The sequence below is a fragment of the Pan troglodytes genome, chromosome 18 (assembly GCF_028858775.2).
Source record: "Pan troglodytes isolate AG18354 chromosome 18, NHGRI_mPanTro3-v2.0_pri, whole genome shotgun sequence".
In the NCBI taxonomy this organism is placed as follows: Eukaryota; Metazoa; Chordata; class Mammalia; order Primates; family Hominidae; genus Pan; species Pan troglodytes.
In genome coordinates, this window is record NC_072416.2 from 56,385,849 (window position 1) to 56,409,402 (window position 23,554).

The 23,554-nt window shown below is 42.6% G+C and overlaps 1 protein-coding gene across 6 annotated transcripts in view; it reads left to right on the top strand.

Annotated features, from left to right (window-relative positions):
- The window catches only part of GINS3 (GINS complex subunit 3), a 109,064-nt gene extending 92,447 nt beyond the window's left edge, over positions 1-16,617 (top strand). For 3 of the 6 annotated variants that reach the window (XM_063797207.1, XM_063797208.1, XM_063797209.1), the window contains 4 exons: positions 486-625; positions 5,424-5,981; positions 13,683-13,916; positions 15,082-16,617. In XM_063797207.1, the coding sequence (XP_063653277.1) occupies positions 5,796-5,981; positions 13,683-13,916; positions 15,082-15,312 (651 nt within the window). In that variant the 5' untranslated portion in view covers positions 486-625; positions 5,424-5,795 and the 3' untranslated portion in view covers positions 15,313-16,617. Of the gene's footprint in view, positions 1-485; positions 626-3,665; positions 5,982-8,313; positions 8,431-13,682; positions 13,917-15,081 lie in introns of those variants that run through there. The other 3 variants (XM_063797211.1, XM_063797210.1, XM_511004.8) reach the window with 3 other exon arrangements.
- Positions 16,618-23,554: the final 6,937 nt, after the last annotated feature.

Here is a 23,554-nt window from a genome sequence, read left to right on the forward strand (position 1 = left end):
GCTTACTTTATTGTAAGAATACGGTATATAATACATATAGCATGCAAAAAACCTGTTAATCAACTGTTTAATAAGGCTTCTGTATATAATACATATAACATGCAAAATATCTGTTAATCAACTGTTATCAATAAGCCTTCTGGTCAACAGCAGGCTAGTAGTAGCTAAGTTTTTGGGAAGTCAAAAGCTATATGTAAGCCAGGTGCAGTGACTCACACCTATAATCCCAGCACTTTGGGAAGCTGAGGTAGGAGGATTGCTTGAGGCCAGGCGTTCGAGACCAGCCTGGGCAACATAGCAAGATCCCACCTCTATAAAAATTTTAAAAATAATTTTTTAAATTTAAAATGCTATATGTAGATTTTTGACTGTGTAGGGGTCAGTGCCCTGACCTTCTCATTGTTCAAGCGCCAACTGTGTATTAGCTTATTTGTCCCACCTGCACCACAACTCTGTGAGCTACTATCATTATCTCCATTTTACAGATACAGAAGCTTCTGAGAGGTAACTCACCCAACGTTACAAAGCCAATTAAAGTGGTAAAAATTGGACCCTACTCAGGCCTGTTGGCTTCCTGAAGTAACACAGCAATTGAGTAGAAACGGCTGCTGGAAATGCTTCATAGGTAGGGAACTAAGCCATTTAAAATTTTATTTGCTTAAGCATTCCTTTTTTATAGTTGATATAAAGGTAAAATTCAGTACAGTTCTACCAAAACTCAAAATCTGCATTACTGGAGCCCAGTCAATGAACTTTCACCATGATATTAATGACTTAAGCTCGTGCATGGATCTACAGAATTATATTGTGATTAACATGCACCTTGGCAAACAATTTTTTTTTTTTTTGAGACAGAGTCTCCCTCTATGGCCCAGGCTGGAGTGCAGTGACGTGACCTCAGCTCACTGCAACCTCCGCCTGCCGGGTTCAAGCAATTCTCCTGCCTCAGCCTCCCGAGTAGCTGGGACTACAGGTGCGCACCACCATGCTCAGCTAATTTTTTGTATTTTTAGTAGAGAGGGGTTTCACCAGGCTGGCCAGGCTGATCTCAAACTCCTGACCTTGTGATCTACCCGCCTCAGCCTCCCAAAGTGCTGGAATTACAGACGTGAGCCACCGCGCCTGGCAAATTATTTTTTAGCCACTTTAACTTAGTATTTTCAGTGTTTTACTGTACATTTTGTAACCACTCTAATATTTACATATCATCTGTACTATTATTTACTTAAAACTTTTACTTAATGTTTTAAAGGAAATTTAATATCACTGCTCTAAATAAAGAGACACTAAATCACTCAATAAATATTTACAAAGTGCCTAATACATACTAGGCAGCGGGGATATAGCAGTGAAAAAGAGACTAAAAAATATCCCCACCCTCATGGAGCTAATGTTTTAGTAGGGGTGACAGACAATAAACAAGATAAAAGGACGGGCAAGGTGGCTCACACCTGTAATGCCAGCACTTTGGGAGGCCGAGGTGGGCAGATCACTTGAGGTCAGGAGTTCGAGACCAGCCTGGCCAACATGGTGAAACCCCGTCTCTACTAAAAATACAAGTTAGCGGGGCATGGTGGCTGATGCCTGTAATCCCAGCTACTCGGGAAGCTGAGGCAGGAGAATCACTTGAACCCTGGAGGTGGAGGTTGCAGTGAGCAGAGATTGTGCCATTGCACTCCAGCCTGGGCAACAAGAGAGAAACTCCTTCTCAAAAGAAAAATAATAAAGTAAAATAAACAAGATAAGTAAAATATATAGTTAGAGACTGATCAGTACTGAAGGGAAAAGGGGGTGTCTTAGTCCATTCTGTGCTGCTGTAACAGAATAGCTGAGACTGGGTAATTTCTAAAGAACAGAAATTTATTCTCTTATAATTCTGGAGGCTGGGAAGTCCAAGATCAAGGCACCAGCGTCTGATGAGGGCCTTCTTGCTGTCCTCACATAGTGGAAGTCAGAAGGGCCAATGGGACAAATTCTGTGTCCTCAAATGGCATGTGTAGAGAGAGAACCCACTCCTCCAATCCCTTTCTATAATGGCATTAATCCATTCTTGAGGGTAGAGCCCTCATGATCTAAACACCTCCCATTAGGACTCACATCCCAACATTATTGTATTGGGGATTAAGTTTCCAATGCATGAATTTTGGGGGATACAGTCAAACCATAGCAGGGGATATCAAGTGTGTGAGTCATTAAAATTGTTGTTAAATAGTTAAAATTTTAGATAGGGCGGCCAGGGAAGACCTCATCAAGACAGTGACTTTTAAGTAAAGACCTGAAAGGGACAAGCCATGTGGAAATCCAAGAGAAACACAATTCAGGTAGTGGAACAAACAAGGCAAAGCACTGAGGACCGAGTGTGTCTGGGATGCTTAAGGAACAATAGGGAGGTCATGGGCAGAAGCAAGAAGACTAGAGAGCTAATGCAAAAATCCAAGCAAGAAATGATGGTGGCTTAAACCAGAATGATGAGAAATGGTCAGATTCTAGAAATATGAATGTTAAGTCAACATTTGCTGATGGGCCATTTAGCTGATGGGCCATTACAAAGTGTAAGGGTTAGGGGAGGAGATCAAGGAAAACCCCCAAATTTTGACCTGACCAAGCAACTGGAAGGATGGCGCCCAATACATTTCTTTTTTCTTTCTTTTTCTTTCAATGAACCATGTGAACAGTTTTTCATATTTCTTCTTTTTCTCCCCACCCCCAGATTTGCATTTCTGTCACTTGCACCACAACCTCCCCACTCAATGAAAGAAATTTAGAAAGCACTGGTATTCAAAAGAACAGATGTAAAACTGCTTGAGGTTTTGCTCATCTAAAGCCTGTGTGTTCTTTGGAGGCTATGACTTTTGAGTGCAAGTCATAAAAGCTAAAGAGGCCCCTGCCCTGTTCACCAAAACACTTGTTCTAAGTTCTAAAACACTGTAGTTCTATGATTCTGAAATCTTGAAAGGATTACAATGAAAAAAATACTCTGTTTTCAAGAATCCAGCAGACACTTTTCAGAATACTAAATTTTGTATATTGTAAATATACCAAATATACTGTGAATATTATCAGTATAATGCAATTCTGTTCAGCATAATACTGGTACATTGATTGGTTGGCTGGGTGCCAAGGAACACAGCTTTCTCAGAGAACAGAAATACTCCTGGTTCTTAGGATTTAAGCTATTAACACATATCTATGCTTGAAAACCACATGCCACTTTTGTTAAATGAATTGATGCAGTTCAGCATCATAAGCTCAAACATTCACTAATTTCACCTTTTTCTGATTTATTCACTTGTTTATTAGTTCAAGGAGAGGACAGTTTAAATAGAACAACATATACACAATGATAGTTTCATGATGAGCCAAGACATTAAGACAAACAAGGCAATCTGATTTTATGTTAAACATTGGCCTGTTACTGTATTATTAAAATAATAGTGGTATTTGAGTTTGGAGCCAGTATTGTGGTCTTTGTACAAAAATAATGCCTTTCTTTGGCATCAATAAATCAGTATGCATCTATCTTAATTATATCAGCATAAAAAATAGCTTACTCTCCTTGGCAGTAAATAACATTGCCTTCAATTAGCTAAATTATATTTCTGTCTCAAACTACATCCAGTACCATATATCCATGTCATCAGAGAAATTCTAAATTATCACTGCAGATTGTGTTTATTTTTACATTGGACTGTATCACAAACTGAACATTTAAAATATGAAAAAGGAAAAAACCTTCATATAACTGCCTCTCAGTGTGCCTCCTCTCTAAAGCTTCTAGGCTGCTTTCTCCACTGGGCTGCAGACCTTCCTGTCTAGTAGCTCCTGGACACCATGTGTCCCAAACTGAACTCATCCCTTCCCTCCAGCTGCCCCTATTCCTGTGTTCTGTGTATCTATTCATGACATGTCCATCCACCTGGTCAACCACGTTCAAAACTTGAATCTTTTGACTACTCTCTATACTTCACTTCCTATATCCAATTGGTTGCCAAATACTGCCCACTGAACAGCTTCCAAGCATCTAATCTCTCTCTTCTTTATCTACTGCTGGAATTCTCTTCCTGAAGCCCAGATTTATGTTATTATTTGCCCCCAAACCTTACATTTTCCTCCCATTTTCTATGGAATGGCCTAACTCCTTAGAATGGTACCAAGATTTTCCACAGTTTGGCCATTCCTTTCCACCCCACTGCACCTTGTTTTCATTGTCCTCAGAATTTCATTTATAAAGGTGACTGGGTGATGACAATCAATGAATTAGTGGCCAATGCCTTTGAAAATTTTATTATAGTTCTCAAGAGAAGGGGCTGTGCCTACGGCCACACGAGAAAGTATTAGGGTCAATGAGGAGGTAGAGGGAGCGAGGAGAAAGCCCAGAGCCTTTATTGCCGTGGGAAGGAATGGGCGAAGCAGGGAAGGGATGTCTGAGCAAGCTTAGGATTGAATAATTTGAATAATGTTGGCAAGCTCTGGGATATAGAGGTGAATTTTAGTTGTCTGGTACTTGGCCATGGGGTGGTTTATTACAGTGACTTGGGGCAGGGAAAATATTGGTGTGTGAGATGGATAAAGATGGTGTGGGGATATAGGCTTGGGTTGGTTGGTTTGTATATGAAAGGGGTGTTCACAAGCAAGTTGTTTGCTATCTCTAGGAATTAGCTAACTCTGAAAGGGGCAATTCCTCCCCAGGTCCCCAAGGCCCCAAGATGTCAAAGCATCATAAAATACAGAAAACAGAAACTAAAATCCTTGGTTAATACACACCTCCCTTCACACACACCCTTTACTCCCGGCTCCAGTAGCCCCAGAAATGCTCTAGACGAAGTAAGTTCTGTAGTGCATCTCTCAACAATATGCCGCCACCCATAGCCCTGGCTGAGGAGAGCCACCAAACCTGGTACTATGCGACCATGGTCCTTCCCCTGGTCACTGGATAGTGATCGCACCCAACACAGGCACCCCCATCTACAGGGTGGCTGGAGATCTATGACCATTGTGGCGTACCTGGACCAATCAATAAACTGGACCAATTGGATTTCCATTTTCAGGGATTTAAATTCAGAGCCACAAAAGGAGATTGTCAGTTGATGATGAGCTAAGACACCCTGAAGTATACTCACAACCTTAGCAAGCCATGTGCAGTCTAGTGCTCCACCCCTCTACCCACCCCGTCCAACCCCCACCAAAATACTAACAAAATACAACACACTAGTTCATCATCTAGACCATAATAACTCGCTGGGGATAGTGCTGGTAGTTTTTGTTTGTTTAACATTTCTTTCAAATACTAAGATTAACGGAGTTGCATAGTGAAAAAAAACTGTAGGAAAGGGTCGGACCTAGGCCTGGAGTGAAGGGCACAAGATGCTTTTATTTTAAACCCCTAAAAGTGTTGCAAAGTGTTTTTAATTTCATATAAATAGTTAAGGATCACATGAACACAATCCAGTACAAATGGGTCCAGGAGCTTCAACGAGCGTTCCAGCTTCTTCGTAACGTTCCCACATCGTGCAACAAGCGGAGGGAAGAAAACTTCCGGCGCCCCCACCTACGGCTCCCCAGCCGTGCCCCGCTGCTCTAAATCTGCAGACTTGATCGATTGCTTCTGCCTGGGCGGTACCGCCCGAATCGACTGCTCCTGTCTGATGCGTCCCCGGGCGCGGGAAACGAATTTCAATCCACTTTCCTGACCCCAACCATCCTGCCCAGTCTCCGCTTCCCCGTCTTGTACACCCCTAACTCCTGAGGCTCCTCCGAATCACGCGAGTGGAAGCGGAGAAGCTCAAGTGGCCGCCATGTCGGAGGCTTATTTCCGAGTGGAGTCGGGTGCGCTGGGGCCTGAGGAGAACTTTCTTTCTTTGGACGACATCCTGATGTCCCACGAGAAGCTGCCGGTGCGCACGGAGACCGCCATGCCTCGCCTTGGCGCTTTCTTCCTGGAGCGGAGCGCAGGCGCCGAGACTGAGAACGCGGTCCCACAGGTGAGCCTTTGGGTGCGGGGTCCCGCCCGGAAAGACTGCAGCTCCCGGCGGGCCCCGCGGCCCTGGGACGCCGCATCGGGGCGCGCTGCCCTTTGGGATTTGTAGTTTTCGAGGAGCCAGGGCCGAAGGCGCTAACGACTTCTTCTCGGAAACTCCGCGGGGGTCCCGTCGCGCTCGGGGTGGTCTCCAGACTTCTTGTTCGCCATCTGTGGTGAAACTACATTTATCCTAGGTCGCCAGGCAGCCTCCAACATTGATTTCTTTTTTGAAACTGTCCAAATTAGTGTCTTCCCCCTACCCCCTGCAACGTGTGTTGAATGCTTAAAGATTGGCTCCAGCTGAATACTTAAGAATTAGAGTTCTGATCATGTTTGCCTTAAAACAGCTTTGGGTTCTGTAAGAGCATGTGATAAGTAGGAACCCCAAGTTGCTAAATTCATTCCTGCATAATGATGACAGGGTCAGTAAGCCCTACTGAGGCTTACTTAGTGGCAGCATGGTTGGGTGTGGGGAGTAAGCTTTTCCCTTTAATCCTTCAACAACCAGAAAGGTTGGGTCACTTGGCCAGGGCTTCAGTTAGTGGTGAGCTGGGATTCGGAACCCAAGGCCATATGGCTTCAAATATAAAATTGTCCCAGGAACATGGCTTGTAATGATTAATTTGGATATCCTGTTTCACCTAAGTTTTGTATAGAACGATGTTTTTTGTTTGGTCTGTTTGTTTCAAGTTAATTTTTATCAAAGTAATACATAACCAACGTTTTAAAAGTCAAATAGGCCGGATGCGGTGGCTCACGCCTGTAATCCCAGCACTTTGGGAGGCTGAGGCGGGCGGATCACGAGGTCAAGAGATCCAGACCATCCTGGCCAACATGGTGAAACCCCATCTCTACTAGAAAGCTGGGTGTGGTGGCAGGCGCCTGTAATCTCAGCTACTCTGGAGGCTGAGGCAGGAGAATTTCTTGAACCCAGGAGGCAGAGGTTGCAGTGAGCCGCGACTGTGCCACTGCACTCCAGCCTGGCGACAGAGTGAGACTCCATCTCAAAAAAAAAAAAAAAAAAAAAAAAGTCAAATAGTACCAAAAGATTTATAAGAAAAAAAATAGCAGGTCCTGCCTTCCTTTTCCCACTTCCCCCTCCAAGTCCACAGGGCTCATGTACCTTTTTTAGTGGTGTCTTCAAGATTCATCTTCATATTTCTAAATAATATTCTTAAACTTACCTTGTTGGGTTGTTTTTTTTTTAATGTAGACATTATCTGTTGACTTTCATCCTAGCAGATGAGGATTTCGTTCCCATACACACTGGTAAACATGGCGCTATGCTGCCCATACTTAATTCATATTTCCTTAGTTTTTAGTTAATGCCCTTTTTCTATTCCAGGATTCCACCTAGGATACCACACTGCATTTAGTAGACATGTTTCCTTAGCCTTCTCTTGGTTGTGACAATTAATCAGACCTCCTTGTTCTAATGACCTTGACGGTTTTGTGGAGTGGTGGTCAGGTATTTTGTAAAATGTTCCTCAGTTGGAAATCTTTGGTTTGGGGGTAGTTTTGTTTTTGGTTTTGTTTTTTTTGCTTTTTGTTTTTTTGACATGGAGTTACCCTGTCATCCGGGCCAGAGTGCAGTGGCATAATCTCAGCTCACTGCAGCCTCCTCCACCTCCTGGGTTCAAGCAATTCTGCCTCAGCCTCCCAAGTAGCTGAGATTACAAGCGCCCACCGCCACACCCAGCTAATTTTTGTATTTTTAGTAGAGACGAGGTTTCACCAGGTTGGCCAGGCTGGTCTGGAAGTCCTGACTTCAAGTGATCCACCCAACTCAGCCTCCCAAAGTACTGGGATTACAGGCGTAAGCCACCTCGCCCAGCCTTCTTTGTTTTTGTTTTTTATTCTTTTTTTCTCAGCATTAGACTTGATTATCAGCTTTAGGGAGGAAGACCACAGAGGTAAAGTGCCATTTTCATCACATATTAAGGGTGCCCACTATCAACAGGACTTTTTACTGTTCATTTGAACCTTGGCAGAGGTAATGTTCATTAGGTTTCTCCACCTTTTCATACTGTACTCTTTGGATGGAAGTCATTATCACTGTCACACTGAAGGAGTAGGGAGTCATGTTCCACTTCTTTGAGTGCAGAGTGTCTACATTAAATCTTTAGAATCCTTCTGCATGGGAGATTTGTGTAGGAAGGTTTGTATGACATTTAATTTCATTTATAGGATTATTCAGACTTGACTTCTTCTTGTGTTAGTTTTGGTATATTTGGTTTTTAACTAAAACTTTGACCATTTTATCTAATTTTTTTTTTTTTTTTTTTTTGAGACAGGGTCTTTCTCTGTTGCCCAGGCTGGAGTGCAGTGGTGTGATATGGCTCACTGCAGCCTTGACCTCCCAGGCTCCAGTGATCCTCCCACCTCAGCCACCTATGTGGCTGGTATTGCAGGTACATGCCACCATGTCCAGCTAATTTTTGTATTTTTTTTTTGTCTAAATTTTCAATGGTATCAGTACAATGTTCAGAGTTTCCTTTACTATCTTTTTAACGTCAGTAGGATTACAGTGGTGTCCTTATTTTTATTTTTAATATCAATAAATTGTGTTCTCCCTTTCTTGATTACCCTTGCCAGGAGTCTATCAATTTCTTTATTCTTTTAAAAGAACTAACTTAGGACTCTGTTGGTTTTCTCTTTTGTACCTTTGTTTTTTAGGTCATTAATTTCTTAATTAGTTCTTTCCTTCTACTTTATTTGGGCTTAATTCTCCCACCACACACACACACAGACACACATTTTGAGATGGAAACCTAGGTCATTAATTTTTCAATCTTCTTTTATACATTCATAGCTATTCATTTCTTTTAAGTGAAATTATTCTATTCAATTCACAACTTTAATTGCATTTCATAAGTTTTGATGTGTTATATTTTCATTATCAATGAACTAAAAATACTTTTTAGGCCAGGCATGGTGGCTCACACCTGTAGACCCAACACTGGGAGGTGGAGGCAGGAGGATCACTTGAGCCCAGGAGTTCGAGACCAGCCTAGGCAACATAGTGAGTCCCCATCTCTACAAAAAATTTTTTTAAAAAGCCGAGCATGGTAGCACACACCTGTGGTCACAGCTACTCAGGAGGCTGAGGCAAGAGGATCACTTAAGCCTTGGAGGGTCAGTACTGCAGTGAGCCGTGATCACACCACTGCACTCCAGCCTAGGTGACAGAGCAAGATACTGTCTCAAAAAAAAATAAATAAATATTTTAAAATACTGTTTAATTTTGTGTTTTAAAATACTGTTTAAAATACTGTTTAATTGTGATTTCTTTTTTGACCTGTAGGTATTTAGAAGACTAGTGCTTAATTTCAAACATTTTGAGATTTGGTCATTTACCATTTTTTATTTCTAGCTTAATTCCACCGTGGCCAGAAAACATAGTCTACATGATTTCAGTCTTGAAAGTTGCTGAGACTTGCTCTATGGCAAAGCATAAGACCAATTTAACCATTCTGTGTGGACTTGAAAAGATGTCTATGGGAAGTCATAGTGTGCAATAAATAATCTGTATGTGTAAATTAGCTCATTTGTTAATTGTTTTGTTGAGATATTCTCTATCCTTGCAATTTTTTTTTTCTACCTTTTTTTTTATCCTGTAAAACATGTGGACCAGGCATGGTGGCTCCTGCCTGTAACCCTAGCACTTTGGGAGGTGGAGGTGAGAGGCTCACTTGAGGCCAGGAGTTTGAGATCAGCCTAAGCAACATAGCAAGACCCTGTCTCTAGGAAAAATTGAAAAATTAGCTGAGTGTGGTGGCACATGCCTATAGTCCCACCTACTCAGGAGACTGAGGCAAGAGGATTACTTGAGCCTAGAAGACCACTGCACTCCAGCCTGGGTGACAGAAGAAGACCCCCTCTCTGAAAAAAAAAAAAAAAAGATTAAAAAAATGTTAAAGTCTCTTATTATGATTATGGATTAGTCTGTTTATCCTTTTACTTCTGTTAATTTAGACATATATTAATAATTTTCTGGTAGATATAATGACCCTTTTATTATTGTCATATGTCTCCCTTTATCTCTAATGCTCCTGTCTTTTGATTTGTGTTTACATGACTTTTTTTATCCTATTTTTAATTTTTCTGTGCCTTCATATTTAAGGTATGTCTCTTTTATGCAGCATATAGTTGGGTTTTGTTTTGTGTGCAGTGTGCTGATTTTTAATTGTTATATTTAATCCATTTACATTTAATTATTGACATATTTGTATTCATTTTTACCTTCTTACTATTTTCTTATGTCCCATCTGTTTTAGCTTTCTTTTTCTATCCTTTCTTGACTTCCTTTTGTATTAATCAAATTTATTTTATTATTCATTTACTTTTTTATTAGTTTATTTAGTTATATATTCTTCTGTTATTTTAGTGGCTACCTTAAATATATTACACAATCATTTCTGACCAAAAAGAATGTTATATAAGTTACTACTTTCACCACTTCACAGAAATGACTAGAATCTTAGAACACTTAAACCCATTTTTTCTCTTGTGTTATTATGATGTATTCTAGTTTGACTCATTGAAAACCCCTGTAAAACATTATTATTATATACCCACTTATATATTCTTTTCATGACTTGTTTTTCCTTTCTGCATTTCCGTAGTTCTTTCTGGAATCGTTTGCATTCTCTCTTCAGAATTCCCTTATTCTGGATCTTCTGGTGATAAGTCTCAGTTTCTGTCTGTGTCACAGATGCCCAAGACCAACCCAGATTTGATGATTCACTAAGAGGACTCAAAGGATTCAGCATATAGTCACACTCATGGTTAAGATTGATTACATCAAAAGGATATAAAGCAAAATTAGCAGAGGGAAAGGTTGCATGGAGTAAAGTCTGGAGGAGACCAGGCACAAGCTTCCAAGAGTCCTCTCCTAGTGGAGTCACACAGGATGCACTTAAATTCTCCAGTAATTTGAATTCTGATAAAATGTTTGAAATACTGTCTCCCAGGGAAGCTTGTTAAAGACTCAGTCCCCAGGGTTTTATTGGAGGCTGTTCATGTGGCACTTTCTGTCTAGCACAGACCAAAATTCAGACTTCCAGAGGGAAAGCAGGTGTTCAACATGAATCACATTGTTTGCGCAAACAGTTCAGGCACACTCTCATCAGTTCTAGGACGGGTGAGAATCCTCCTGAAATCCAAGTTCCCAAATGCCAACCAAGGGCCAACCTTGCAGCAGGCCTTGCTAAGATAGCAGTCTCAGGCCTACTGTGTATCTTTCCTGCATACTTTCTCTATGGAAATGCCTTTATTTCACTTTTACTTTTAAAGGACATTTTCACTGGGTATAAGATTTTACACTCACAGTTATGTTCTTTTAGCACATAAAAAAAAATTCCATTTCCATTGTTTTGTGGCTTCCACAGTTTCTGTTAAGAAGTTGCCTTTTTTTTTTTTTCTTTTTTGAGACGGAGTCTTGCTCTGTCGCCCAGGCTGGAGTACAATGGTGTGATCTCGGCTCACTGTAACCTCTGCCTCCTGTGTTCAAGCGAGTCTTCTGCCTCAGCCTCCTGAGTAGCTAGGATTACAGGCGCCCACCACTATGCCTGGCTAATTTTTGTATTTTTAGTAGAAACGGGGTTTCACCATGTTGGTCAGGCCCGTCTCGAACCCCTGAGCCCATGTGATTTGCCCGCCTTGGCCTCTCAAATTATTGGTGTGTCTGGAATTGGTTCCTTCAGGTGGGTTCTTGGTCTCGCTGGTCTCGCTGACTTCAAGAATGAAGCTGCAGACCCTTGTGGTGAGTGTTACAGTTCCTAAAGGTGGTGTGTCCGGAGTTTCTTTCTTCTGGTGGGTTTGTGGTCTCGCTGGCTTCAGGAGTGAAGCTGCAGACCTTTGCAGTGAGTGTTACAGCTCATGAAGGTAGTGGGGATCCAAAGAGTGAGCAGCCAGCAAGACTTACTGTGAAGAGCTAAAGAACAAAGCTTCCACAGCGTGGAAGGGGACCCAAGCAGGTTGCTGCTGGTGGCTTGGTGGCCTGCTTTTATTCCCTTATTTGGCCCCACCCACATCCTGCTGATTGGTCCATTTTACAGAGAGCTGATGGTTCATTTTACAGAGTGCTGATTGGTCCGTTTTACAGAGTGCTGATTGGTCTGTTTTTACAGAGTGCTGATTGGTGTGTTTACAAACCTTTAGCTAGATACAGAGCACTGATTGGTGCATTTACAATCCTTTAGCTAGACAGAAAAGTTCTGCAAGTCCCCACCCAACCCAGAAGCCCAGCCAGCTGCACCTTTTATTGGGATTACAGGCGTGAGCCACCGGCCCCGGCCAAAAAGTTGGGTTTAACTCTTAATGTTCATTCTTTAAGGGCAGTGTGTTCCTCACTCCCATCTACAGCTGTTTTTAGGATTTTCTCTGTCTTTGGTCTCGTAATTCAGGTAATATATGCCTAGTTGTGATTTTATTAGTATTTATTCTATTAATACTTGTTATTCATAATGTTCCTTGAATCTGTGGTTTGATACCTTTTTTTAATTTTGGATAATATATAGCTATTATCTCTTCAGACATTTATTTTGCCTCAATCTATCGCTCCTGCCCATCAAATTACATGCATGTTGAACTTTTTCTTTCTTTTACACCTTATTTCATACATCTCTTAGGCTCTTCTCTGTTTTTTCTCTAGATACTTTAGTCTGGATATTTTCTATTGACCTTTTCTCATTCACAGTCCTCTCTTCATCCAAATCCAATCCAGTAAACATGTTAAATTTGATTTAATCTATTGACTTCTTAGGTTCAATTATTGTATTTTTCAGTTCTGGAATTTCCATTTGATTTCTAAGTTTATCTTAAAGTTGGCGCCTAATTTCTCTGCTATTCGGTGTCAAATAGTGGGCTTACTTCCCTCCCTTCTTTCTCAGATCTTAGGCCCTCATGTCCTGGTGGTGTTGGTAGCCTTGAACTCAATATTGGTCTGTCTAGTCCTGTGCAGTTTGCCAAAAGCTCTGCTTCCACACCCACAAAGCTGCTCCCATCTTTTTGCAACAGTTCTCCCTTGTGAGAGTTTTGGCTTTTACTGCTTCATTCAATCCAGTTGTTTGCCTTTGATTTTTTGGAGATTTATGACTCTTAATTTCTGGTCTGTCATGACCACCTCATCTTGTTTTCTAATTCTATTGAGGCTTTAAAAACTAGAGACATGTGTGCTGTCATCTCTGAAGCTGTGAAGTGGGATGGAAAGGGGCTGCCACTCAAGCTCAGGTTGATCTTATTTTTCTTTCTGACCCCTAGCATCCAATAGGGTGCTTAGTACATAGCAGGCACTCGGCAAGTGGATATTTAGAATAAATATTGAATATTCAAAGAAAAAGGAAATGTTTACTATAGCTCTGAAGTGTCTACAATTGGACAATTTTTATGTGTTAGTTAGAAAACTCTCACTTATGCTACATTTTTGTTCACCATGTTTTTGTTGTATAAATCCATTTTCTCTCTCCATTCCATCATCACATAAAACTTCAGCCCACACACTTCATTGCTTCGAGTCACGACCAGGTCTTCTGTGCTTGACAGCCACTCCCCCAAAGAGAAAAGGCAGTATTGCGCAGGCGATGTGTATATTTCCTTTTCGTCACACACATTTGCTATGTTACTTGTCTGTTTTTAAAATCTACATTCATGCATGCTGCAGGGTTCCAAGCTTGAACTACCCTTGTGGCTGGCAAAAGGACTTTTTGACAACAAGCGACGGATCCTTTCTGTGGAACTCCCCAAGATCTACCAAGAGGGTTGGAGGACTGTGTTCAGTGCAGATCCCAATGTGGTGGACCTCCACAAAATGGGGCCCCATTTCTACGGGTTTGGCTCCCAGCTCCTGCATTTTGACAGTCCCGAGAATGCAGACATTTCCCAGTCTCTGCTGCAGGCAAGTAATGGGTGTGAAAACCTGTGGTGCTGCACTTGTCTCAGGAGCCAGCCACAGATACTACTTTTACCCAGGACAGTGTATGACTTGTAAATTTAGTCTGTTATTATTCCAGGTCAGCCTACAGTTACACTGTCTGTCCATTTTATATATTTATATATATATATACACACACACACACACACACATTTTTTTAATATGACTTGTCTGCCACTCCTCATATTTGCTTGCTACAAGTTGAGGCCAGCAGGAACTCTAGGAAATGAGAAAAGGGTGATGATGGCCAGGCATGGTGGCTCACACCTGTAATCCCAGCACTTTGGGAGGCCAAGGCGGGAGGATCGCTGAGCCCAGGAGTTCAAGACCAACCTGGGCAACATAGTGAGATCCCATCTCTATTAAAAAGAAAAAAGAGAAAAAAAGGGCGATGGTGCATTACAGGTGACAGGCACTTAGATACACAGTCCCAGGCCTGGCCTGAGGGTTCCTGTTGGAAATACAAGAGTTATTGGGTTGTTTCCTTCCTTTGTTCTGGGGTTAGGGCTTGGCCCTGCCATGAACTAGCAGTATGACTTGGTCAAGCTACTTGACCTCTCTAGACATCAATTCACCTGTAAGAATTGATGGAGATGATAATAGTGCCAAAATTATAGAGTTGTGGTAAAACTATGTAATGCCGTGTAATAAACAATAACTCATATTGTTATTACTTTTCCAGGACAAAACAATGTTATACATCTGTTCCCAACCTTTATGGTATAACCTTATTTTAATTTTTCATAATTACTTTTTTATTCTGTTACTGTTAGAAGAAACCATCATTTCTTCCTCTTGGGACAGAAGCATTTGCTACTAATGACAATAATAGGTGATGCTTCTCAAGGAGCTTGCTGTGTGCTAGCCATTTGCTAGGTGCATTACATGTATTCATTGGTTTTCTTAACAACTTACTGGATTTTCATAACAATCCACTTCACAGATGAGGAAATTGAGGCGTGGCAATGTGCAATAACTTACTTGGGTGCTAGAGGGAATTCAGACCTCCTTCTGAGTCCTACACATCATTCTTTCTTTTCATGCCATTTAAATGTTCTGAGATAAAAATGGATATGACTTTGTGGGGTGTGAGGTCAACCCTGACTTGTCTCACTCCCTTGTTTCCCAGACTTTTATCGGACGTTTTCGCCGCATCATGGACTCCTCACAGAATGCTTACAACGAAGACACTTCAGCCCTGGTAGCCAGGCTAGACGAGATGGAGAGGGGCTTATTTCAAACAGGGCAGAAAGGACTGAATGACTTTCAGTGTTGGGAGAAGGGGCAGGCTTCTCAGATCACAGCTTCCAACCTCGTTCAGAATTACAAGAAGAGAAAATTCACTGATATGGAAGACTGAAGGCCGGAAGAACACAGAATGGCTCCTCACAGACATATCCCTCTGTGTGTCCTTGATAGGAGCTGATTGACCTTGTACAGAACCAGAATCCTGTCCCATTTCATGGCTTATTTCCTGTGGCATAGAGAATTATAGGGAACTGGACATGCTGGAGGATGTGGGTGTCCTTGGCTCTGTGAGTCTTCCAGGACCGTCCCACCCTGCTGACCCATAGCCCAGGCCCTTTAACCCAAGAACCCATGGCCAAGGAGAAATCAAAGTCCTTCCTAAATAAGAATCACTGCCATATAATATATCACAGTAGAGTTGCAACTGAGATTCCTTGTGTCTGGGAGTTTGGACAGCTTCAGATGTACAGTTTCACTAGCCACAAAGCACAGGTACAAACCGGGTCATCGCCTGTTCACAAAATGCTCTCTTGATCTTATTTGCCTCATCTTCCTCATGGTTGTACAGAGGATAGCACCCCACCATGCCAGCCTGACTTGGAGATATCTCCTGCTGCCTGCCTGCAGGGAGTTACCCCAGTTTCCAAAAACAGTCGCCCAGATAAAGGAGGAAAAGGGAAAGGCAGACGAATGGCATGGCTTTTACTAAAGAAAAGATGTTGGCCTCATACTCTATACTCAGGGCTTAATGAACTGGAATCTGCATAACTCAGCAGTCAACCCAGAAGGGAAATGGTTAAACTGAGCTTGTTATTGCCTCGGAGAGCCTAAGAGCACCCACACACTTAATTCTACTCCCTGTCTAGAAAAGCTGTCAGGGAGTCGTTTGGAATTGCAATGTAGTTATTAAGGGCTGTTAACCAGCCTGCATTACATCTGGAAGTCAGGACTTGGTTGCTGACTATGAAGGGCCCTGTTTTCAAAATCTAACATTGCAAGTGTAAATGGGCAAGAAGCCTCCGTTGTGCTTTTTTTTTTCCTCTTCAGTAACTTTTGCAACATTATTGCATAGAAGATCCCTGACCATTTACTAGGAACCTGGTTAAGCAAGCACTAATCTCTTTTCCTGGAGATCAAGGATGCAACCTCAGGTTGAGAAAGAAACAGGGTTCCCTGGGCCCATTAGACTGTTTGCAGGGCATCACTGCTTCCCCCTGACACCTCACAACTAGCAAAAATTGTCTTTGTCTTTGGAAATTATAGAGGGATTTGGGTATCCAGATTGTGCAGATGCAAACTTAGACTGTCTTGATGCAAACTTAGAACCACAGAAATGCTTTTAAAATGCCTGTTTTAAGATGGAATTGTTGTTTTTATAATTTGATTTTAGTGCTAAATAAATGGCTTTGTACATGAATATGTTCTGTACAAGTGCTCTTTCTGTCACTAGTACTACAGATAATCAAAGCTATCAGAATTGTGTCTTTGGTCGTATTTGACGGTAATGCACAAATAAATCCATGTTTTAGCAGCTGCTCTTTTGCTTGTGTGGTACACATAAATAGGAGGTACATTCTCTGTAGGAGGGTGCTGTGTCCTAGGAAGATGAGATTTCCATTACTACCGCAGCATTTATATATAGCCAGGGCCCGAGAAACCATTCATAGAGCGAGAAAAGCATATTATTTAACTTTTGGCATCATTCTTTTCACACATAGCTTTATATTTAAAGTCAACTCTAAGTCTGCTGCCATTTTTTCCTACTTCCTAAAAAAAAGAAATTCCTCAGGGGCCATGTGTCAGGAATATGTAGGTATTCATGTCCAAAATTTAGCCCCTATTTTACATTTTGAACAGATTATATTACATGTAGCTTTTGAACTCATTTTCAATTACAGATCTGCCTTCAAGCCTGTCAGACTTCCCCTCTCCCCAGCAGCCCTCCAGTTAGTCGTTTAGATTTTGATTTGGTCCCTTCAAGAGGTTAATTTTTCAAAAAACACAACAAATGGGCTCAAATACCAAATTGCTGTCAAACTCTAGGGAGTAAAGATGTGCCCTTTCCCCTGAAGCACTCTGTTCCCACGTGACTGTGGCCTTACAGACAGAAGACCTCAGTATATATAGGTTTTTCCCAGGGACAGTGTGGGCTGCCCGGAGCAGTGGGGCAAGGCTTTGTCTCTGTTGATTCCTCCTGCTGTTCGTGACCTCTGGATTTGGGTGGCTCTGGGCTGTCCATGCCTCTCCATCTCCACGCAGATGGCTCCCAAATTCCTATCTCCAGCTCAGATCGCTCTCTCCAACTCCAGACTTGTATCCAATCCCCTGCTTGATGTTTCTACTTCCCCGCGGCCTGCTCCTCCTCTGATGTTTCCCATCTCCATTTTTTACAACTCCATCCTTCCCTATTGCTTAGAACAAAAACGCTATGTCCCCCCTGACCTTCCTCCTCTCACACTCCATATCTTTTGGGTCTGCCGTCAAATCATTTGCAGCATCCGGCCACCTCCCCATCACCTGTGGTGCTGTCACTCGGGCCAGGCCCCTACCGTTTCTTTCCTGGAGTTTTGGGGTCACCCCCTAACTGCCTCCCTGCATTCACCCTCCACTCCATCTTCAGACTCTTCTCACCATAGCAGCCAGAGTGCTCTTGTTAAGAAGTATATCCAATCTTGTTGATTCTCTGCTCAAGACCCTCCCATCTCAGAGAAAAAGGATAGCCAGTTATCCCAGCACACTTTGTTAAAAACTAATCTTTGGGCCCAGTGCGGTGGCTCATGCCTGTAATCCCAGCACTTCGGGAGGTCGAGGCAGGTGGATAACTTGAGGTCAGAAGTTGGAGACCAGTCTGGCCAACAGTGAAACCTGTCTCTACTGGAAATACAAAAATTAACCAGGCATGATGGTGGGCGCCTGTAATCCCAGCTACTCGGGAGGCTGAGGCAGGAAATCACTTGAACCCAGGGGACAGAGGTTGCAGTGAGCTGAGATCACACCACTGCACTCCAGCCTTGGTGACAGAGCAAGACTCCGTCTCAAAAAAAAAAAAAAAAGTCATCTTTACCCTGCTAATCTGATGTTGAATTTCTTTATTGCTTGCATGGCAGAAATAATTTGTTTCTTATTTTAAATAAAAAGTCCACCTTCTCCCTGAGAATTCTGAGCATCTTACAGAGCTTCTCACTAATCTCTCAGCACCTCTGAACCCAAGGTTTCTGGAATACTGTGCCTGAACTAGTGAAACTGGCATGCAGAAGCACTGAGTGACTCAAGTTCAAACAGCAGTCAGTTCCACTCTGTGTGTGTTTGTTCTGTCCCCCTCCCATCCTTCAAGAAACCGCAAGAGAGCTTTTTTTTTTTTTTTTTTTTTTTGAGACAGAGTCTTGCTCTGTCGCCCAGGCTGGAGTGCAGTGGCGCGATCTCGGCTCACTGCAAGCTCCGCCTCCCGGGTTCACGCCATTCTCCTGCCTCAGCCTCCGGAGTAGCTGGGACTACAGGTGCCCGCCACCGCACCCTGCTAATTTTTTGTATTTTTAGTGGAGACGGGGTTTCACCGTGTTAGCCAGGTTGGTCCCGATCTCCTGACCTCGCGATCCACCCGCCTCGGCCTCCCAAAGTGCTGGGATGACAGGCGTGAGCCACCGCGCCCGGCCCCAAGAGAGCTTTTGTTCTTTATGCTCGAAACAATTGTGTCTACGTGAAAATGTAATATTTTAAACTGAGCTTGGAAAAGAAAATAATTGCAGAGGCCGTATATATATTTCTCAAACAGATATTTTTGTGTTCAGGAGAAAAATCTATAAAATGTAAGGTAGATGCTTAACTGTAAGAATTTTTTTTTTTTTTTTTTTTTTTTTTTTTTTTTTTTGAGACAGAGCTTGCTCTGTCACCAAGGCTGGAGTGCAGTGGTGTGATCTCAGCTCACTGCAACCTCTGCCTCCCGGGTTCAAGCAGTTCTCCTGCCTCAGCCTGCTGAGTAGCTGGGATTACAGGTGTGTGCCACCACGTCCAGCTAATTTTTGTATTTTTAATAGAGACGAGGTTTCACCATGTTAGCCAGGATGGTCTCAATCTCCTGACCTCGTAATCCACCCGCCTCGGCCTCCCAAAGTGCTAGGATTACAGGCATGAGCCACCACACCAGGCCAACTGTAAGAACTAGTCTAAGAAATATAATTTAAACATTCCTTATCTAGTGAAGGCAGATTTTTAGGTCATTTTATTTTATTTTTGAGACAAGGTCTCACTTTGCCACCCAAGCTGGAGTGCAGTGGCCCAATCACAGCTCACTGCAGCCTTGACCTCCCAGGCTTAAACAATCCTCCCACCTCAGCCCCCCAAGTAACTGGGATTACAGGCATGTGCCACCATGCCTGGCTAATTTTTGTATTTTTTGTAGAGACGAGGTCTCAGTATGTAGTCCAGTCTGGTCTCAAACTCCTGAGCTCAGTCAGTCCACCTGCCTTGTCGTCCCAGAGTGCTCGGATTACAGGCGTGAGCCACCGTGCCTGGCCGATAAATTTTTAATATTGAGTACACATAGAAACAGTTGTTTGAAAGATAATTAAGTAAATGTTCTAAACCTAAGGAAAGGTATCTGAAAGCTGGAATTCTGTTGCTAAATCTGTGTCTGTGTGTGTGTGTGTGTGTATGTGTGTGTGTGTTTTGCTAACTCTTGATATTATCCTTTTGAATGAGGAGGAGAAAATTTCTCATCGTTAATAGTAACAAATAAAATGTACAGTGAATCAAGGACAAGTCTGGAAAAATGTAGAGTCACTCTTTTCCTGAGAGCAAATGACTAATATAGGTGACAGGCCCAGCCTGCTTTTGTTTGAGCTCATTTTGTTTTTCTAGGCTTCTGCTTTTCTGCCTAGTTAATCAAAGGAGACACAGTGCAGCCAGACACAACTTGCTTGCCAAGCAACCTTACTGTAGCATAGCAGCATTCTCCTCCCGGGCTACGCTGTCCCGTTGCCAGCCTTGTGGTCTAGGGAAAGCTGCAAATGAGGACACACCCAGAAACAGAGGTCTCCTTTCTGTATCTGCTTTTTCAAGATCAAGTCAAATCAACAAAGTAAGCATGATTTCATTAAACTTTTTTTTTTTTCTCGAGGCAATGTCTCGCTCTGTCACCCAGGCTGGAGTTCAGTGGTGCAATCTCAGCTCACTTTGACCTCTTAACTCCCAGGCTCAAGCGATTCTCCCACTCAGCCTCTGGAGTAGCTGGAATTACAGGCATGCGGCACCACACCGGCTAATTTTTTTTTTATTTTTTGTGGAGACAGGGTCTCGCTATGTTGCCCAGGTGGGTCTCAAACTCCTGAACTCAAGTGATACATCCATCTTGGCCTCCCAAAGTGCTGGAATTACAGATATGAGCCACTGCACCCAGCCAAACTTTTTATTTTAGAAATAATTTTAGATTTATAGGGCAGTTGTAAAGGTAAGACAGAGAGTTCCCATATATCCTTCACCCAACTTTCCCTAACGTCCTACATAATCATGGTACATTTATCACCACTAAGAAGTTAACATTGCTACAACACTTTTAACTAAACCATGGGCTTTATGCAGATTTCAACAGATTTTCCATAAATGTCCTTTTCCTGTTTCAGAATCCAATCCAAAGTCCCACATTGCACTTAGAGGGCAATTATTTTTTAAAGCAAAACTGCATCAGACTCTTTGCTACGTTAATTCAGTAGCTCAGCTTATTGGAAAGGTGTCACTGCATTAAGGCAGGCGCACTGGGGCCAGTTGGAGCTTGCATAGGATGAAACTACTGGTAAGCTCATCAAGAAGAGAAAGAATATTTGCTTTTCTTTCTTTTTAATTTAATTTAATTTAATTTTTTATTTTTATTTATTTATTTGTTTGAGATGGAGTCTTGCTCTGTTGCCTAGGCTGGAGTGTAATGGCACAATCTCAGCTCACTGTAACCTCTGCCTCCCGGGTTCAAACGATTCTCCTGCCTCAGACTCCTGAGTAGCTGGGATTACAGGTGTCTGCCACCATGCCTGGCTAGTTTTAACATTATTAGTAGAGATGGGGTTTTGCCATCTTGGCCAGGCTGGTCTTGAACTCCTGACATCAGGTGATCCACCCGCCTCGGCCTCCCAAAATGCTGGGATTACAGGTGTGAGGCACTGTGCCTGGTCGAATATTTGCCTTTCATTGAAATTTTTACTTTTCCCCTAGTACTTGCGACTGACGGGAAAAGGCCTCTGATTTTACTTAGAACTTTTAGCATTCTTTCTCTTTGACAGCAATAACTTGATTTTCTTCTCCTTTCTCTTCTGGCACTCTCTAGCTAATTTTCTCTGTGTCTAAATGAGTTTAAAACAAGCATGGCTTTCTACACCAACATGATTAAGTGTCAGCATAGCTCTGAAAATAGTGCCTGGGAACTGCCAGTGTTTCAGAATTCATAATGGTGCACATGGAATCAGCTCATCCTGCAAACATCTCCCACCCGTGGCTCAGGACAAAGAAAAAATCAGGCCGAGCGAGGTGGCTCCTGCCTATAATCCCAGCACTTTGGGAGGCTGCAGCAGGAGGCTAGCTTGAGCCTGGGTGTTTGAGACCAGCCTGGCCAACCTGGTAAGACCTCGCCCCTGCAAAAAATAAAACATTAGCTGAGCGTGGTGGCTCATGCCTGTGGTCCCAGCTACTCAGGAGGCTAAGATGGGAGGACTGCTTGAGCCCAGGGAAATTGAGGCTACAGTGAGCAGTGAGAGCGCCACTGAACTCCAGCCTGAGTGAAGGGAGTAAGACCCTGTCTCAAAAAAAAAAAAAGAAAAAGAAAAGAAAGAAAAGGAAAGAAGAAAGAAAAAGAGAAAGAAAGAGAAAGAAGGAAGGAAGAGAGAAAGAAAGAGAAAGAAAAGAAAGAGAGGAAGAGAGAGAAAGAAAGAGAAGAAAAGAAAAGGGAGGGAGGGAAAGAAGAAAAAGAAGGAAGGGGGAGGAAGGGAGGAAGGAAGAGAGGAAGGAAGGAAGGGGGAGGAAGGGAGGAAGGGAGAGGAAGTGAGGAAGGAAGGGAGAAAGAAGAAAAGAAGAAAGAACCCAGAGTTTCAAGCCTTTACAGCGCTTTCTGCTCCTGTATCACCCTTGAGAGAGAAGTTTATTTCCAGGTTTAAAAAAAAAAAAAGTATATTTGATTCTCACGTGACTTGTATGTCTCCTTTTGTACAACAAAAATTCTTCCTTGAGGGCATTTTCTTTTCTTTGGACACAGGAAAGCAAACAGGTAGCTAAGGTGTATAGATTCAAGTGCAGCAAATGAGGCACATACAAGAAAGTGTCATTCATTGAAGGGAAAGTAGGCAGGCGCGGTGACTCACACCTGTAATCCCAGCACTTTGGGAGGCTGAAGTGGGCGGATCACTTGATGTCAGTAGTTTGAGACCAACCTAGCCAACATGGTGAAACCCTGTGTCCACTAAAAATACAAATATTAGCCAGGTGTGGTGGCATGCGCCTGTAGTTCTAGCTACTTGGGAGTCTGGGTTACGAGAATTGTTTGAACCTGAAAGGCAGAGGTTGCAGTGAACAGAGATCACACCACTGCACTCCAGACTGGGCCGCAGAGTGAGGAAGAGTTAGTCTTCAAAAAAAAAAAAGAAGAAGAAGAAGAAGAAAGAAAAGAAGAAGAAGAAGAGGAGGAGGAGGAAGAAGAAGAACAAGAACAAGAAGAAAGAAAGAAGAAGAGGAAGAGGAAGAAGAAGAAGAGAAAGTGTGCTTGGGATTTGTTTTGAGGCTTGTTAGACTGGAGGCAGACACTGGTATTAAAAGCCAGCATTACCAGTCATGGAGGAGAGAGATGGCAATGGTTGTTCCCAGAGAGTGGCCTTATCTTAATAGGACCGAGAGGACTTGGCACTCAGCTATCTCTTTGGTTCAGGAGCAGAACATTTTAAAAACTGTTTCAAAGGACACTTGTTTTCTAATTTAGCATTTCATGTTCACTCTGATTTCTCTATCTGAGATGCTAGGTAAACATGCAGTAATGTGCTTCTCTTTATTTATTTATTTATTTTGACTTATTTACTTTTTTTTTTTTTTTTTTTTTTTTTTGAGGTGGAGTCTCACTCTGTTTCCCAGGCTGGAGTGCAGTGGCGCGATCTCGGTGCACTGCAACCTCCACATCCCAGGTTCAAGTGATTCTCCTGCCTCAGCCTCCTGAATAGGTGGGACCACAGGCGTGAGCCACCGTGCCGGCATGCTTCTTTTTAAATAGTTCAGCAGTCTAAGAAGTCTTTTCCCAGGTTTTGAGCCAGCTCAGACCTTGATCAACATTTCAGAGGATCCTACCGCCTGAATTCCTAGATCATTTTAAAGATTTTTAGGGAGTGGGG